The 19628-nt window shown below is 42.9% G+C and overlaps 1 protein-coding gene across 1 annotated transcript in view; it reads right to left on the bottom strand.

The window, feature by feature from the left end:
* Positions 1-6687, bottom strand: part of LOC109901067 (alpha-1D adrenergic receptor) — a 30585-nt gene extending 23898 nt beyond the window's left edge. The window contains exon 1 of the mRNA XM_020497076.2: positions 5229-6687. Coding sequence (XP_020352665.2) covers positions 5229-6180 — 952 coding nt within the window. The 5' untranslated portion in view covers positions 6181-6687. The remainder of the gene's footprint in view (positions 1-5228) is intronic.
* Between the last annotated feature and the right edge of the window lie 12941 nt (positions 6688-19628).

The following is a 19628-nucleotide window of genomic DNA, read 5'->3' as shown; positions in this document are numbered from 1 at the left end:
CTACCCCCAAGCCATAAGACTTCTGTACCGCTAGTCAAATGGCTACCCAGACTATTTGCATTGCCTCCCCCCCCCCTCACACTGCCCCGCTCTGTTGTCATCTATGCATAGTCACTTTACTTAACTCTACCTACATGTACATACTACCTCAACTAACCTGTGCCCCCGCACATCGACTCTGTACCGTCACCCCCCTGTATTTATAGTTATTTTTTACTGCTGCTCTTTAATTACTTGTTACCTTTACCTCTTATTCGTATCCATATTTTTTTAACGGTTAGGGGCTTGTAAGTAAGCATTTCACTTTAAGGTCTGAACCTTTTGTATTCGGCGCATGTGACTAATAAGATTTGATTTGATTTGAATCTAGTACTGAAAGAATAAGGTACTGCTAGCTAGCACTGCAGTGCATAACATGTGGTGAGTAGTTGACTCAAAGAGAGAGAAACACAATAGTTGACCAGTTTTGAACACATACATTACATTTCTTCCAAAATAAAGAAGAAGCAAGAGACAGAGAGAGATTTAATCTTTTCAATTGATTTTTCATTTTCAATTTCAATTACTTTGCAAGCTAATGCAGCTAGCTAGTTTAACCTACTCAAAGACCCTGCTCAAACAGAGGGATGCTATATTAGCTATCTGGTTACACTGGAACTCTTCAAAGTCAAAGTAAGCTTGGTTTTACTAATATAATGCCTCCGGGGCCCGAAGGTGTAAGTGCTGAACTGCTGACTGACGATACACTGTAACGTTACTGCATGATTGTAACGGGTTTACAAACGCGTTAGTTCTAATAACTATGTTTACTATGACTTTACTTTAGTTAATTTAAGTGATAATGCCCGAGAAGCCAGTGTTTGGAGGATATATTGGCACGGTGTGGTGACCCGAGAGAGACAAAGTCGAGGTCCAACAACTGGCTTCAAGGGCATTATCACTTTTATACAACAAGTTACCAACATATTCAATTAATGATTGACATATTTTTCTTAAAATTTTTATTTTGATGAATTTATTCATACTATTTCATCCTTCCACAAGATATAGTCCCGACACAAATCTAAGATTGCTACCCAAGCCGGTTGGTCGTACGTTCTATCGGTTCGGTTGCCAGAGACACAACCCAGTCGTTCAGTCTTTTTGTTCTGTGTCTATGGAGGCGAGACCCAGTCGTTCGTTCTAAATGTTCCATTTCCATACCGGCTGGCAACGTTCTTATCCCTTGCTTGCTAGCAACCTACAGGTTTAGCATATGTCTTGCGTAATTGTGAGTAATTGTGAATTTTCTCAGTCTGCTACGTTTATCTTCCAGAGACAATAGTAGTAATCTCCGTACGTTTACTGTAGGGGCAAAAAAAAAAAAAAAAGAATCAAAATTCGAGATATAAAAAGAGTGTTTTGTATTGGCAGTTTGCACACCGGCAACCTTCTCATAATAATTATGCACTCGGAGGAAACTTGGCACCATCCCCTATGGTGAAGCATGATGGTGGCATCATCATGCTGCAAGGAGGTTTTTCAGCGGCAGGGACTGGGAAACTAGTCAGGATCGAGGGAACGATGAATAGAGAAAAGTATCAAGAGATACTTGATGAAAACCTGCTCCAGAGCGCTCAGGACCTCAGACTGGGGTGGTTTACTTTCCAACAGGACAACAACCCTAAGCACGCAGCCAAGACAACGTGGAATTTACTTTGGAGAAAAGTCTCTAAATGTCATTGAGTGGCCCAGCCAGAACCCGGACTTAAACCAGATCGAACATCTCTGGAGAGACTTGAAAATAGCTGGGCAGTGACGTTCCCCATCCAACCTGATAGATTTTGAGAGGATCTGCAGAGAAGAATGGGAGAAACTCCCCAAATACAGGTGTGCCACGCTTGTAGCGTCCTACCGAAGAAGACTTGAGGCTGTAATCGCTGCCAAAGGTGCTTTCACAAAGTGCTGACTAAAGGGTCTGAATACTTATGTAAATGTGATATTTATGTTTTTTGGTGGGGATACATTTGCAAAAATGTTTAAAAACCTGTTTTTGCTATGTCATTATGGGGTATTGTGTGTAGATTGATGAGGGGGAACAACTATTAAATCCATTCTAAAATAAGGCTGTAGCATTACAAAATGTGGAAAAAGTGTGGTCTGAATACTTTCCGAATGCACTGTATATCCATAAAAATTATGCTGGCTAATTCATGATTTTGACTGGCTGAGAAATGCTGCCTGCCTGTCTATCTCGTCCCGACTCCCGACACGTTCATTACTATGGGGCAGCTGGAGATCGAATTTGAATATTGAAGCAGTGTTGCAAATGTCATAGACAGACAACAAGGTTCATACAAATTTCCGACATTGAAAACTAAATGTTAGTCTAAAAGATATGTGAGATAATGTCTACATGCTTTTTATAGTGGAGATAAAATTCATACATTCCCTGGCAGGGCTGATGAGACAATGGATTAAGCAGTCAGATGGAACAGAGTAAATAGGCATTAGATTTTAGATTTTAGGTCTTAGATTTTGCCGGTGTGTTGTGGATTGGAGTCCACAAGCGAAGTGAAAAGGTAAGAAGAGGAGAGCACATAGATGCGAGAAGGAATACAACATGGCTGCTATGAAAGGGAGCTGTGTTTACATGTGATCAGGGGTGTATTCATTTAGCAAAATTCAGTTGAAAAAATTTTCTTAAACAGAAGCAAACAGAACGAAACGGGGACAAACTTTCCTGAATTTGTCCAATAGAAACACTCTGTTTGCAACTGTTGGACTAATGATTACACCCTAGATGAGCTAGATGAGCTAGATGCAGGCTAGTGTGCAAGGCAGTATTGAATGCGTCACTTTCTGTCACCTTAAAATGTTCTCTCGACCAGTGTGCACCTACGTTGTAAACTTTCATTCCTAGGCTAGGTTGTAGCAACCTCATGATGGGTATAGGGAAAATGTGAGTATCATGTAGAAACCTAAACCTATCAATGTTACATTGAAATGGGTGAACGGAATGTGAATGACAGCCATCCAATATGCTGTAAGAGAAATAAGGCCATGCTCATGAAAAGAAAGGTGTGTCCTCCCTCATCTTAAATGGCACTGACCGCCATTTGTGTGTACAATGTGTGTCTTTCTTACTTGACATCACACTGGGCAGAGACGCCAGATCAACATCTAGTTAAACATTTATTTAACCTTTATTTAATTAGGCAAGTCAGTTAAAGAACAAATATGTATTTACAATGACGGCCTACCCCAGTCGATGCTGGGCCAATTGTGTATAGCCCTACGGGACTCCCAACAACAGCCAGATGTGATACAGCCTGGATTTGAACCAGGGACTGTAGTGACACCCCTTGCATTGAGATGCAGTGCCTTTATACCACTGCGCCACTCAGTTCTCAACTAACGTGAATTCAACAAAAAATGTCACCATGTCATTGGATTTCGGTAAAAATTTGGGTGAAAAAAATATTAAATGCTTTTAAGTTGATCCAATCAGTTTTCCATGTTGATTCAATGTCATCACATCATTTTGTGGGGTTGAAATGACGTGGAAACAATGTTGATTCTACTACTTTTTGCCCAGTGGGATGTTATCCTAAATGGCTCCGCTATTCCCCAGTCTTTCCCATTGATGCTCCGAATAAAACCTATTACCTGACATAATTAGTGTCATTTGATTTCCTCCTGTTATGCCTCTCATCTCTACACCTGACCCCATTTCACCATTAAAGCACCTTTCTATTCGTTAGCATTTTATTGACCGTCTGCTGCTCTGTGAACAAGTCACCTGTTTGTTTCTCAAATCATCATCAGCCAAAGGTTCTAGCACTTACTCTTACACATTGCTTGTATTGTTGTTTGATTATCTGTATAGTATATAGTGTTGTGTATCTATGCGTTGCGTTTTTACACCTTCTACTCCCTTTCGACTCCTTTTTCTATTGAGCTGTTGTTGTAGATAAATTCACTGTTAAAAAAACAACAACACAACTCTAGTTATTTCAACGAATTATTATTAAGTAACTTGTTGCACAGGCTTTTTTCTGTTTACTCAAGTTTTCCGCTAAAAATAATTTAGTTGGTCCAAACCAAGCTTCAACTTGGGAAAACTTTGTCAAACATTCGGTCAATTTAAAATGACGTTTGCTCAGCTCATACCTTCATTCGACTAGAAACTACTATTTGGGAATCTTAACTAAAAAGGGGTGTGCAACTGATTACTCACAGCTTATAACATGAAATGTTTTCAATTTAGTTGATTTAAATGATGCATGTTCATTTATATAGTAATTATGATTCAACATGTCCTCACAACCGCTTGGTTCATGACATGCCCATCTTCCTGCTACACCACCATGTCTGTGTCAGCTGTCAGTTCATCTGACTATTCTCTCATCATTGATTTCATTTACTTCTTTACGCCATTTTAGTTTTTCTGTATAGTTGTCTAATGTTGGTGGGGCATATTATATATTTGAATGTGACTCCTTAATCACTATGATAAATAACATAGTTTTTCTTGAGTGTACTTTTATGTCAGGACAGCTTTAAGCACAACTGATGACGCCATTGAATGATATTTTATGTCTATGGACTGCGAACAATATAAATCGATGAATTGCACATGTATATGCAATATCGGACTTGAAGTTATGTTTGATGATGCCGGATGCCACAATTAGAACTATTCATGATTGGTTTAAGTACAGTATTACAGAGCATATGTCGTGCGTAATTGTGAGTAATTGTGATATTCCAGAGACAATAGTGGTCATCTCTGTACGTTTACAGTAGGGGCAAAAAATAAAACCCAAAACGTCACAATTCCAGATATCAAAAGATTGTATTGTATTGGCAGTTTGCACGCTGCCCGCAACCTTCTCATAATAATTATGCACTTGGAGGAATTTTAAACATCCTTGTTTCACGTTTCATGTTCTAAATAGTGCACTTCAATATGTAAACATAAGCACAGTGAACAAGATATAACTTCAAAGTAATTTAATCGTATTTGAGTAATATGGACACGTTGGATCGGCTCCATCCAGGCAGCATTGAAGTGAACACTCGTCAATCATTACAGGGAATCCTACTGATTACACACGCGAGCGCGCACACATATTTGCAGATTCTGGGACACATATTTTACATACGGTTAAAAAAAACACAGAACCAATTCAACTGTAGCCTCAATACATCGCAATTTAAATGTTGATAAGCAATCCAACACTTACCCAGTGGTAAAACAAAGAAAAACGGTAGCCAACACAGGATGAACATCCCGACGACAATCGCCAGGGTTTTGGCAGCCTTCTTCTCCCGGGAGAACTTCATCAAGCGCACGGACAGCGAACTCCGGAACGGGTGGTTTTTACTCTTGGAAGTATCCTCCAGCATGCTCCGACAGTGTATCCTAAGCACCACTTCTATCGACTTATTTCTTTCCCGTTTGACCCCCGCTTCTAAACTCTTGGTAGTCCTCCGGGCCACCACGTAGACCCTGAAATACATCACTAGGATGACCATAAGCGGGAGGTAGAAGGAAAAGAGCGACGAGAAGAGGGCATAGCCCGGTTCTTCGGTGATGCTGCAGACGCTCTCGTCGGTCGGCGGCGGTTCCTTCCATCCCAGCAGCGGTCCTATGGAGATGACCATGGAGGAGACCCAGACCAACACCAGAATGACGGCGGCTTTCTTCTCCGTCATGATGGTGGGGTATTTGAGGCAGTGTTTGACCCCGATGTACCTGTCTATGGAGATGATGCAGAGGCTGAGGATGGACGCGGTGCAGCAGAGAACATCCACCGCTGCCCAGACGTTGCAGAAGATCCGGCCGAACACCCAGCATCCTAGCACTTCCAAAGACGCGGAGAAAGGAAGCACAATAATGCTCAATAGCAAGTCTGCTATGGCCAGGTTGACTATAAAGAAGTTCGTAACGGTCTGTAAGTGTCTATTGCATAGCACCGAGAGGATAACCAAAATGTTCCCAACGATAGCCACCAAGATGAACACGGATAGAAAGACCCCGACCGCAATGACCTGGGGGTCCAGTGTGATGTTCTTGCAGCTGGTGGAGTTGGTGCTGTTGTCTGTGAATAAGATTTGGTCCAGGAAAGATTCGTTGAGAGCTTTTTCAAAATATATTCCGTCATTGCTTTCGTTCATCAAATTAGAATATGTCATTTTGAAACTCCATAAAGAAAACTTTATAGTTGGATCCCAAGGCAAAACAAAGTGGTATTCGTAATGTTTTTTTTTGTTCAGTGTTGTTTGTTTCCGATATTAAAAGAAAACGAGATGAAATGGAACATTCTTCTCACATATGTGAAATGTCTTCAATTTATGAAAAGCTCCATTGGTATCTAGATTGTTTCATCTATTAAATGCGTATTTTTTTCCCCAACACCAAAATAAAACTGATGCGCAATAACATCACCTTCCCTCTGTCTGAAAATGCAGGATCAACTATTCCTTCTTTTTTTAAACTGAAGACTGCTCCAGCCAAGGATATTTTTGGAGTTCTTTGAGGTAGCAAAAATGTCACAAAATCTCAAATGAAGTATCAGTAAATATATTTTTGTAGCTCAATAGCACCGGATGGTCCGATTCTATTCCACTGGCGACATTCTTTTAGTGAGAAGTCCAAACCAAACCACAGAGTCGCAGCCTGACTAGGACCCCAGCATCTGAGCCCTGCGCTCCTCCCTAGCAAGTGGATTAAGTGAGGCGTCGCATAATAACTGCGACGCCACAAGAGGGAGTCGCGCCCGTATCTACACACTCAACAGGCATTCCAGTGTAGCCAATAGTGTATAGTTTTGACCCATAGCCTAATATTCAGTTGATGTTTAGACTACTTCAGTATTACATCACTGACATATACAACCCGAAGCCAGACTACATACAAACTAAACCCTTCAGTAGAATATAATACACTACATCTCATTCAAAAACATGGGCATTAATATGGAGTTGGTCTGCCCTTTGCTGCTATAACAGCCTCCACTCTTCTCCGGGGACTTGCTTCCATTCAGGCACAAGAGCATTAGCTAGGTTGGGCACTGATGTTGGGAGATTAGGCCTGGCTCGCAGTTGGCATTCCAATTCATCCCAAAGGTGTTCGATGGGGTTGAAGACAGGGCTCTGTTCAGGCCAGTCAAGTTATTTCACAATGATCTCAACAAACCATTTCTGTACGGACCTTGCTTTGTGCACAGGGTCTTTGTCATGCTGAAACAGGAAAGGGCCTTCCCCAAACTGTTGCCACAAAGTTAGAAGCACATAATCGTCTGGAATGTCATTGTATGCTGTTGCGTTAGGAGTTCCCTTCACTGGAACTAAGAGGCCTAGCCTGAAAAACAGCCCCAGACCATTCCTCTTCCATCAAACTTTACAATTGGCACTATACATTGGGGCAGGTAGCGTTCTCCTGGCATCCGCCAAACCCAGATTCATCCGTTGGACTGCCAGATGGTGAAGCGTGATTCATCACTCCAGAGAACACGTTTCCACTGCTCCAGAGGCCAATGGCTTTACACCACTCCAGCCAACGCTTGGCATTGCGCATGATGATCTTAGGCTGCTCGGCCATGGAAACCCATTTCATGAAGCTCCCGACGAACAGTTCTTGGGCTGACGTTGCTTCCAGAGGCAGTTTGGAACTCAGGAGTGAGTGTTGCAACCGGGGACAGACAATTTCTACACTATACGTTTCCACTTCACAATAACAGCACTTCGAGTAGACCGGGGCAGCTCTAGCAGGGCAGAAATGTGACGAACTGACTTGTTGGAAAGGTAGCATCCTATGATGGTGCCACACTGAAAGTCACTGAGCTCTTCAGTACGGGCCATTCTACTGCCAATGTTTGTCTATGGAGATTGCATGGCTGTGTCCCCTTTTTTCATACACCTGTCAGCAACGGGTGTGGCTGAAATATTTGAATCCACTAATTTGAAGGGGGGTCCACATTCTTTTGGTCTTGTAGTATACACAATATAATAGAATGGAATCGATACTTAATTGTGCATTTTGTGACTCTGGTACATAATGCTAAATGTGTTTGTATTATTTAAATGTTGTTGTCAGAGATGTTTGAAACATAGCAAAAATCAAAACCACAAGTGAGTTGCAATGACCACTGCAACAATAACACTGTCAGTCATGGCCCCAACCCAGAGCTGTTGGTTTGAGTGAAAATGGCCTCATGGGTCCTAGCTGTAAAGTTCCAAGTCCCCAGTGACTCTGTGCAGCTGCTGCCGTCCCCCAGGGAGGGGCGGAGGGGGCGATTTGTCGTTACGAGTCACCAGGGAGCTCAGGGGGAGAGCAGCGGAGTGGGACACAAGCTCTGGGAAAATGGTGCGAGGCAGAATGCAGAGTCGTAGCCCGACTCACAAGGGGCAACACACATGCTGCGCTTCAATCTGCACTGCCTCTTTTTTTTGCGGTTGCATTTCAAAAGATACCTAAATGGAGAAAACACACAAAAGCATAGAGCAGGATGCTTGGCAGAGGAGTATAGGCTAGCCGTGATATTGCCTTCACAAGAGGATTGAATGATATATTTCTATGCACATTACATGGGGACGTATGACAAGTATGACAGTTTAAGGAGGAGCTGAATGAGCACAGGCCTGCATCTCATTTTTATCACCACTTGTCATGGTTTAGTAATACCTGATTCAAAATAATCACTCCATAGGCTGCACATCCTGGGTTAATCCTCAAAACAAGTCTAAAATATTTCCCTTTCTGATTCGTTGTGGCGTACGGGTGAGAAGGGGGTGTGATATTTTGTGTGTGCAAATTACAATGTGCATGGTTATTCCACCCCCCCTTCTCCCCCATATGACAATTGCATGTTTAGTAACTATTCACTGAGTAATAACTCTCATAACCACGCCACCTCATCAACCTTTTCCATACGCCAGCAATCAATAGTCAAAATATACCAAGAGTTGGGGCACCCTCTGATTGGGTGCAGCCCCCTGTTTTTGTGAGCAGATGACTCAATGATGCCTGTCAGGGGTCCGGATGCTGGATGATTTTCTGCTGATGCAGAATAATGCAGTAACTAACGACATAATGTCAGTCACTACAGAACATATGAGGGAATGTGTTTACTAGTGTACTGTGTCAGTAGAACACTACTGTTATCCAATCCAAACATACACCCCCCCCCCCCCCCCCAAGTTTATTATTCCACTTTTGGACACCTGACACAAACAGACATGTAATTTTCTTGTTGCCTTATGAATGTATGAACTTATATGGACAAATGTGTACCTTTTCTGTGAGGTGCTTTAAGGAATAATAAGTCTAGTCTCCTTCGGTGACAAACAGCTTTAAAACAAGGATATGAATTAACATGGTCTGTGACTGTGACTGTGTAGTGCAATTGACAGGTCTAGGTGAAACCAACCTCCATCATTGTTCTGCTTTTTGCAGTAGGGATGAGCAGGGATGTTCTCTTGATAAGTGCGCGAATAGGACAATTTCCCTGTCCTGTTAAGCATTCAAAATGCAAAGAGTACTTTTGGGTGTAGGGGAAAATGCATGGAGTGAAAAGTACATTATTTTCTTTAGGAATGTAAGTGAATGTAAGTTGTAAAAAAAAAAAGAATTGTAAAGTAAGTACAGATACCAACAAAAATGACTTAAGCAGTACTTCAAAGTATTTTTTTACTTAAGAAAGTGTTGCACTTGTGTGCTGTGTGAACGAGAGCACTATGGACGTGTGCATGTTTAGGTAACGATATCGTGAAGCTGCTGTTACCACTGACGTTCCTGGACATGTGATATTATTTCAACCCAGGTCTGAGTGGGAAGGAATGGGAAGGGACAGAACGTTTTAAGGAGCCCGTGTTGCACATACAGGTTTCTGACTGGGAACTGTAACGAGGCAGTGGCTGTGACGGCTGAGCGTCCTCAACGCTACATTGGAAAGTGCTGGACTCACGGTTCAATTTCAGACACTCTTACCAGTTTGGACAGGGTGGGATATCCACTATCCAGCGTGTATTTAAAATCTAAAAAGTCATAACAGTTGATTTAGCGACAGGAGGAAAACAGATGTAGGGGAAATGTACCTCATCTGTTTTTCATTCCTCTTTTACATGTTTCAAACTTACTGCAGTGTTAAGATATACCGAAGCGAGTCGGCTCGATAATTGGATTTGGATATAGACTGTACTACTGTGGCCTTGGGCCAAGGAGTTCTCCTAAATAGCATTAGTCTCTATCCTCCTTGAATAATGGATAATATGTCAAATATGAACTTTGTAAGTCCCTTGTATGGTCAAGGGTGTCTGCAACAGTACTGCCTCTGATCTGGCCGATTCACTAAACACAAATGCGTCATTTGTAAATGATGTCTGAGTGTTGGAGTGTGCCTCTGGCTATCCGTCTGGTTTGCTTATTTTAAGGAACGTGAAATTATTTATACTTTTACTTTTGATACTTAAGTATATTTGAGCAATTACATTTACTTATGATACTTAAGTACGTTTAAAACTAAATGCCTATACACTTTTAAGTAGTATTTTACTGAGATTTCTTTCACATTTACATTAGTCATTTTCTATTAAAGGTATCTTCACTTTTAGTCAAGTATGACAATTCGATACTTTTAGTCAAGTATGACAATTCGATACTTTTTCCACCTCTGGTTCTCGGGTCACGTTTACATTACAATAACAACATACTGCCAGACATAGTATTGTAGAGACCAGGGAACAATTGCTATAGGAATGACTTTGATGCATCTGGTTTGGTCATTTTCGGAATCATAATAACCAGAAAATAGGATGGCGGGTAGAATTAAGTTATGAAGTGTCCTTGCTATTCACTGACATGTAAATTGGCCAGCAGCATACCACCCTGTATACCACTGCTGGCTTTCTTCAGAAGATAATCAGGGTTGGTCCTGGTCAGTTCCTGGATGAGAGACCAGATGCTGCTGGAAGTGGTGTTGGAGGGCTAGTAGGAGGCACTCTTTCCTCTGATCTAATATCCCAATTCCCCAGGGCAGTGATCGAGGACACTGTCCTGTGTAGGGTGCTGTCTTTCTGGAGGGAAGTTAAACGGGTGTCCTGATTCTCTGAGGTCATTAAAGATCCCGTGGCACTTATCGTAAGAGTAGGGGTGTTAACCACAGTGTCCTGGCTAAGTTCCCAAACTGGCCCTCAAACCATCACTGTCTCCTGATAATCCCCAGTTTACAATTGGCTCATTCATCCCCCTCCTCTCCCCTGTAACTATTCCCCAGGTCGTTGCTGCAAATGAGAATGTGTTCTCAGTCAACTTACCTGGTAAAATAACAGAAAAAATGTGTAACATCACGTGTCATTTCCTGTGTTGGCTGGCTGTGTTTCACCAGCTCTTCATAAATTGTACTCTGGTCTGTCCCCTTTGTGTTCTGTAATAAATGTCTGGTATTTCCTTTGATAACCTGCTTTGACATACACCAAAGGAAATAAGAATCTCAGCAATTTGGATTTAATTTCTGTGTATGAAGAGTCCTCTACCTGCCTGCCCTGTGGAGCTCTGGACATTGTATTCGATTACAGAAAATGTGTCCTCGTGGTTTGATATATGTCGGTCAGACAACAGAAACACTTGACAGATATTTTTGTTGTCATGCTTTTGATTGTCATTTGAAAAATGGCGGTTGTTTTATTTTTTGTTTTTTGTACCAGGGGTACAGAGGTGTTGCAGGGCGGACTGGCGCAGGCAGATAAAGAACATCGAAAGCTCTTTGTTTCCTTTTCAAAGCACCTCGCTCCACGATTGATGTTTCCTATTTCTCACAGCTATTACAAAGACAATTGAAACGGCATGCTTTAATTGGCAACTGGTTTCCATGCTGTTACCATAACTCTGGTGTTGGGAGGAAAGGACCCACTCATGGGCTGCGTCCCAAATGGAACCATTTCCACCCCTTTGGGCCCTTGTCAAAAGTAGTGCACTATATAGGGAAGAGGGTGCCATTTGGGACGAAGTGGTCCATTAACCGCAACCCTGTCCTCGTGTGAAAACACACATTTTGTCTGCCTGCCATGAAGATATCTGTAGCGGCCCTGTCTGTGCCACTGTTCAGCTGAAACAATAGCCTGGTTAAAAAAGCGCCACACTCCATATCAGACCTGGGTTCACATTTAGCTGGGGTTGATTGAGCCTGGCGCCTTGGAACCAAGGGAATAGTTCCACATCTTCAAATCCAGCACCACATCTGGCACTCCGGGCAGGCTCAATCTAACGCTTACATTCCAAATACCTTTTGAACCCAGGTCTGATTCTCACATATCACTAGGTTATACTTAACCCATGCCACTCAATACGAATGACTGTGGCGCAATACAACATTTACACACAATACAATCTTTCTTTCTGCACAATGGCATGTGTACGTCATGGCAACAGAGGCATCTGAGAGGGATTGTAAATGAGACAAAGACATAACTCTTCAAGTAAACATATTGTCACTCGTGTGGATTTACCCGCCAAGTCTCTTTGACATCACCTGCTACAGTACGACACTTCTACATACAGTCAGTCGTATGTTGTGATCTCACAGCGACAGTGTTGCAGTGGGCATAATATTTATCATGTATGATAAATACCTCACATGTGATTCGTAATAAGACTAAGCAAGTAGCCTATTGAAAGTATAAATCGTTTCACATCCCGTATATTTAGTAAACCAGATGGCACGATTTTTGTGTTTTTAAAATGTATGGCTGGCCGGGGGGGGGCACACTTAGGGCAATGCTCAGACATCATTTACAAACGAAGCATGTGTGTTTAGTGACTCTGCCAGATCAGAGGCATTACACGAGGGACCAGGGATGTTCTCTTGATACGTGTGTGAATTGGACCCTTTTGCCGTCCTGCTAAGCATTTGAAATGTAACAAGTACGTTTGGATGTCAGGGAAAACGTATGGAGTAAAAGTACATCATTTTCTTTAGGAATGTAGTGAAGTAGAAGTAAAGGTAGTCAAAAATATAAATAGTAAAGTAAAGTACAGATACCCCAAAAATGACTAAACTAGTACTTTACATCACTGCACACACCCTCAGACTGTCTCTCACCATGGCTTTCTCTGCTCCAGCCTCCGGTCTGTTTGAGTATCTCTGGTCTTATCAGCTTCTCTGCAGGGTGCAGGTTAGGGCTTCCGCTGGACACATATCACGTGTGTGTGTGTGTGTGTGCCTGCGTGTGTGCGTGTGTGTGTGTATGTGTGTGTGTGTGCGTGCGTGCGTGTGTGTGTGTGTGTGTGTGTGCGCTGTGGTGACATCACCCGGCAGGGTTGTCGTCTTCTCTTCAGATGTGCAGCTGGCTGTCTCCTGTCTCTCAGGGGGTTGGTGGGGAAGCTCTCCATAGAATGTTGTGGTCCACAGGGTCAGGCTTTTCACAGATCTGCCTCTGGCCTATCATATCCGCTGGTCTGCAACATGTTTGTGTGCACGAGTTAGGGGCGGAGTTGGGCTTCACACTTCAAATCACACACAAACACACATACCACTGTTGCTTCCGTCCCTCTCTCTGCCCCAACCTGGGCTCAAACCAGGGACTCTCTGAACACTTCGACAACAGTCACCCTCGAAGCATCGTTCCCTATCGCTCTACAAAAGCCACGCTCAACCAGGGGCCTCAGAGCAACTGGGGTCACTGGTTCAAACGCTACTAGCGCGCAGCGCTAACTAGCTAGCCATTTTACACCAGTTACACACACACACTCACACGGATTTTAAACAATCTTTTCTCAGCTGCATCCGAATATACAGACATGCACACACGCATGTACAGTACGCACGCATGCACATGCACACGTGCACTCTTGTACGCACAAACACACGCACACGCTTTGAAGACTTTGAACTTTGAGCCACGTTTCATCTTCAATGACCTTGCTGATGGAAAGGAGGTTTTCACTCAAAATCTCACGATACATGGCCCCATTCATTCTTTCCTTTACACGGATCAGTCGTCCTGGTCCCTTTGCAGAAAAACAGCCCCAAAGTATGATGTTTCCACCCCCATGCTTCACAGTAGGTATGGTGTTCTTTGGATGCAACTCAGCATTCTTTGTCCTCCAAACACTTTTTTGTTTACCAAAAAGTTACATTTTGGTCCATCTGACCATATGACATTCTCCCAATCTTCTTCTGGATCATCCAAATGCTCTCTAGCAAACTTCAGACGGGCCTGGACATGTACTGGCTTAAGCAGGGGGACACGTCTGGCACTGCAGGATTTGAGTCCCTGGCGGCGTAGTGTGTTACTGATGGTAGGCTTTGTTACTTTGGTCCCAGCTCTCTGCAGGTCATTCACTAGGTCCCCCCGTGTGGTTCTGGGATTTTTGCTCACCGTTCTTGTGATCATTTTGACCCCACGGGGTGAGATCTTGCGTGGAGCCCCAGATCGAGGGAGATTATCAGTCTTGTATGTCTTCCATTTCCTAATAATAGCTCCCACAGTTGATTTCTTCAAACCAAGCTGCTTACCTATTGCAGATTCAGTCTTCCCAGCCTGGTGCAGATCTACAATTTTGTTTCTGGTGTCCTTTGACAGCTCTTTGGTCATGGCCATAGTGGAGTTTGGAGTGTGACTGTTTGAGGTTGTGGACAGGTGTCTTTAATATTGATAACAAGTACAAACAGGTGCCATTAATACAGGTAACGAGTGGAGGACAGAGGAGCCTCTTAAAGAAGAAATTACGAGTCTGTGAGAGCCAGAAATCTTGCTTGTTTGTAGGTGACAAAATACTTATTTTCCACCATAATTTGCAAATAAATTCATTAAAAATCCTACAATGTGATTTTCTGGATTTTCTTTTCTCATTTTGTCTGTCGTTTTGTCTGTCATTTTGTCTCATTTTGTCTGTCATTTTGTCTGTCATTTTGTCTGTCGAAGTGTACCTATGATGACAATTATAGGCCTCTCTCATCTTTTTAAGTGGGAGAACTTGCACAATTGGTGGCTGACTAAATACATTTTTGCCCCACTGTATGCCTATTCAAACATGCTGTACCATTCTTGATATGATTTGCATATTTTCCAGATTCTTCTGCAGGAAAAGCACATCCCCTTTAAGGAAAGGTTAGCTCGCTTGGAAGCAGAAATGGAGGAAAGTAAATGACGCTTGTTGATTATTTAACGCAAATGTTTATTTGAACATCAGTCTTAAGAGAAGGTGCTTGAGGCAGCATCATCAGCACTGTGAAAGCATTTAAAAAAACAAACAAATGGCACCTAATTCCCTATATAGTGGACAACCTTTAACCAAAAGTAGTGCAATATACAGGGAATAGGGTTTCATTTGGGACGCGCCCATTGATTTATGGCTCGGCCATCTTCTCCCTCTAAGAGCACTCGTCACTCTAAGTACCGTCTTATCAAGGGAGAAAACCTGTTTGTATTAACGGCCCTGGCCATGCTTTATACATGTGTAAATGAATGCATATATCACTCGTTTCCCCGGTGCGCCATTAACGCCTGTGAACTAGTGGTGGAGTGGACAACAAAGGTGTGTGTATGTGTACAGTACATCATTACTGTTTGTACATAACTATTATAATGCAGGCCCATTGTAATGTACATCTAATGTATTTGTCCAAACCTGGAATATCGACATTTAATAAATGCATAGGACATCTTCATGCATAATGAACTGACATGAGTAACTAGCATGATCACGTAGCCCATTGTTGTAAACCTTCTTGTAAACCTTCTATGCATGGCGTTCAGATGTTTTTTTGTTATGGTATCTTGTGCCTTGTTATGGCAGGCTTGAAACTCAGCAACCAAAAAATAAGCATTTGCTCATAATGGCGCCTGAAGAATGTAAACCATGTTGATGTTGTTTGAGCTGGATTGGCACGTTCCTAGATTATTGTGTTTGTGTAAGGAGCTTTAGGAGTTTAGGGCTGGCTTGAGACATGCCAGAAGTAGTTTATTCCAGGTCTGTCTGGGTGACCAGCATAGATAACACACAGTGGAGAATTAGAAGAGGTATGTATAAGACGGCAGCCCCTGCCACATGTCATGTTTGAGCCAAAATGGCTACAGAGGCTGGTAGGAACAGACACGTACCTTTCCCCCCCAGGAGCCCACCAGTAACAGTCAGGTGGGAGCTGAGAGATAAGGTGTTGGGAGGTTGATGCGGAGTTTGGAGAGAGAAGGTTTGGGGAGAGAGAGGAGAGAACACAGGAGAAAGAGGATGTTGGCGCAAATGTCCTTTTCACACAGAGACAACACAGGGCTGAGATGATGGTGATTGTTGTTGAGGGATTGAGATGTAGAGGATCTCTGACGGAGACAGGTGGCCAGGGAATCAGTGTGTGCTTGTTAGGGTTTATTAGAACACGCTGTTTATGGAAGCACACTATTTATGGGAGCACACTGTTTATGGGAGCACACTGTTTATGGGAGCACACTGTTTATGGGAGCACACTGGGAGCACACTGTTTATTACAGCACACTGTTTATTACAGCACACTGTTTTTATTACAACACACTGTTTATTACATCACACTGATTTTATTACAGCACACTGTTTTTATTACAGCACAATGTTTAATACAGCACACTGATTTTATTACAGCATACTGTTTTTATTACAACACACTGTTTATTACAGCACACTGTTTTTATTACAGCACACTGTTTTTATTACAGCACACGGTTTATTACAGCACACTGTTTATTAGAACATACTTAAGCAATAAGGCCCGAGGTGATGTTGTATATGGGCAATATACTATGGCTAAGGGCTGTTCTTATGCACAACACAACACGGAGTGCTAAGACACGGCCCTTAGCCGTGGTATATTGGCAATATATCACAAACCCCGAGGTGCCTTATTTCTATTATGAATTGGTTACCAACATAATTTGAGAAATAAAAATAAATGTTTTGTCATACTCTTGGTATACAGTCTGTTATAAACTGATTGGCTGACAGCCATGGTATATCAGACCGTATACCACGGGTATGACAAAACATGTATTTTTACTGGGTTTGAGGTATATGGCCAATGTACCACGGCTCCGCGATGCGTCGTCCTTAAGAACAGCCCTTAGCCGTGTTATATTGGACATATACCACACCCCCTCGGGCTTTATTGCTGAAATATACCACGACTTTCAGTCCATCAGCATTCAGGGCTTGAACCACCCAGTTTATAAATCGTAATTAGAACACACTATTTATTAGAACACACTGTCTCTCTCTCTCACACACACACATACTGTCACACACACACACACACACACACACACACACACACACACACACACACACACACACACACACACACACACACACACACACACACACACACACACACACACACACACACACACACACACACACACACACACACACACACACACACACACACACACACACACACACACACACAGAGACTCTCTCATTCTCACACACACTACACTCAGATAATGACCTGCCAAAATACACATACACCACATTCCTAAGGGGCGATACGGTGCAGGTGGACAGCTACGGAAAACTCACTGTTTCTCTGGCCACCAACAACGTTTATGAAATAAGTCCCTACTCCTATAGCCCTCAGTTGGAATGAGAGTTTCAGTTGTGGATAGGAAGTGCCAGCTGTGAGCCTGCCTATACCCACACACAGACACACACACAGCAGCCACTGAGAGAGAGCAAAAAAGAGAGAGAGTCCGAGACAGGAGTGAGGGAGAGAGAGACAGAGCGAGGAGAGAGAGAGAGAGAGAGAGACAAAGACAGAGAGAGAGACAAAGACAGAGCGAGAGAGACAGTGAGAGGAGAGAGAGAGAGAGAGAGACAAAGACAGAGAGAGAGAGACAAAGACAGAGAGAGAGAGACAAAGACAGAGAGAAGGAGGGAGAGAAAGACAGAGAGAAGGAGGGAGAGAGAGAGAGAGAGAGAGAGAGAGAGACAAAGACAGAGAAGGAAGAGAGTGGGAGAGAGAGACAAAGACAGAGAGAAGGAGGGAGAGAGTGGGAGAGAGAGACAAAGACAGAGAGAAGGAGGGAGAGAGAGAGACAAAGACAGAGAGAAGGAGGGAGAGAGAGAGACAAAGACAGAGAGAAGGAGGGAGAGAGAGACAGAGACAGACAGACAGAGAGAAGGAGGGAGAGAGAGAGAGCGAGAGAGAGAGACAAAGACAGAGAGAAGGAGGGAGAGAGAGAGAGAGACAAAGACAGAGAGGAGGGAGCGAGAGAGAGAGAGAACGAGAGAGAGAGAGAGAGAGAGAGAGAGAGAGAGAGAGAGAGACAGACAGACAGACAGACAGACAGACAGACAGACAGACAGACAGACAGACAGACAGACAGACAGAGAGTGGGAGAGAGACAAAGACAGAGAGAAGGAGGGAGAGAGTGGGAGAGAAGGAGGGAGAGAGACAGAGGGGACTTGTGTCTGGGCAGTGGCAAAGGCAGACATGCCAAAGGGGCTAGTTAGTTAAGCAGGCAGCAGCACTGGCTATTTACTGGGCCCTCCTACTACCACAAAAAGAGAGACTCCCCCTGCTAGAACAACACTCTGAGGAGGGAGTGTGGTGGAAGCAGGTTGATATTTACGGTCAAATTTAGACTTTTTGGTCTAAATTTACGGTTAGAGTTAGGCAGCGTGATTAAGGTTAAGGATAGGTTTAAAATCAGATTCTATGACTTTGTGGCTGTGCCAGCTAGTGACCACACCGCAGAGCTCCCTCCAGAACAAGACTCATGACAAAAATAAAATGCTAACCTGCCCTACATGGTCAAAAACAAAATGCTAACCTGCCATACAGTGGCAAAAACTAAATGCTAACCTGCCATACATGAACAAAAACGAAATGCTAACCTGCCATACATGGACAAAAACAAAATGCTAACCTGCCATACAGTGGCAAAAACGAAATGCTAACCTGCCATACATGGACAAAAACGAAATGCTAACCTGCCCTACATGGTCAAAAACAAAATGCTAACCTGCCATACAGTGGCAAAAACGAAATGCTAACCTGCCATACATGGACAAAAACAAAATGCTAACCTGCCAAACATGGACAAAAACAAAATGCTAACCTGCCATACATGGACAAAAACAAAATGCTAACCTGCCATACATGGACAAAAACAAAATGCTAACCTGCCATACAGTGGCAAAAACGAAATGCTAACCTGCCATACATGGACAAAAACTAAATGCTAACCTGCCATACATGGACAAAAACAAAATGCTAACCTGCCATACAGTGGCAAAAACGAAATGCTAACCTGCCATACATGGACAAAAACGAAATGCTAACCTGCCATACATGGACAAAAACAAAATGCTAACCTGCCATACAGTGGCAAAAACTAAATGCTAACCTGCCATACATGGACAAAAACTAAATGCTAACCTGCCAAACATGGACAAAAACAAAATGCTAACCTGCCATACATGGACAAAAACAAAATGCTAACCTGCCATACATGGACAAAAACAAATGCTAACCTGCCATACATGGATGAGGAAAAAGGAAAGGTTGCAGCACAATAATAATAAGTTGTTTACAAAATATGACCTTGCACACAGTGACATTTGGGATGACATTTGTTGGAGGAAATGTGTACAAAGTGCAGCACATCTTATA

The sequence above is a fragment of the Oncorhynchus kisutch genome, linkage group LG12, assembly GCF_002021735.2.
Source record: "Oncorhynchus kisutch isolate 150728-3 linkage group LG12, Okis_V2, whole genome shotgun sequence".
NCBI classification, from domain to species: Eukaryota; Metazoa; Chordata; class Actinopteri; order Salmoniformes; family Salmonidae; genus Oncorhynchus; species Oncorhynchus kisutch.
This window is presented reverse-complemented; position numbering and strand designations above follow the sequence as displayed.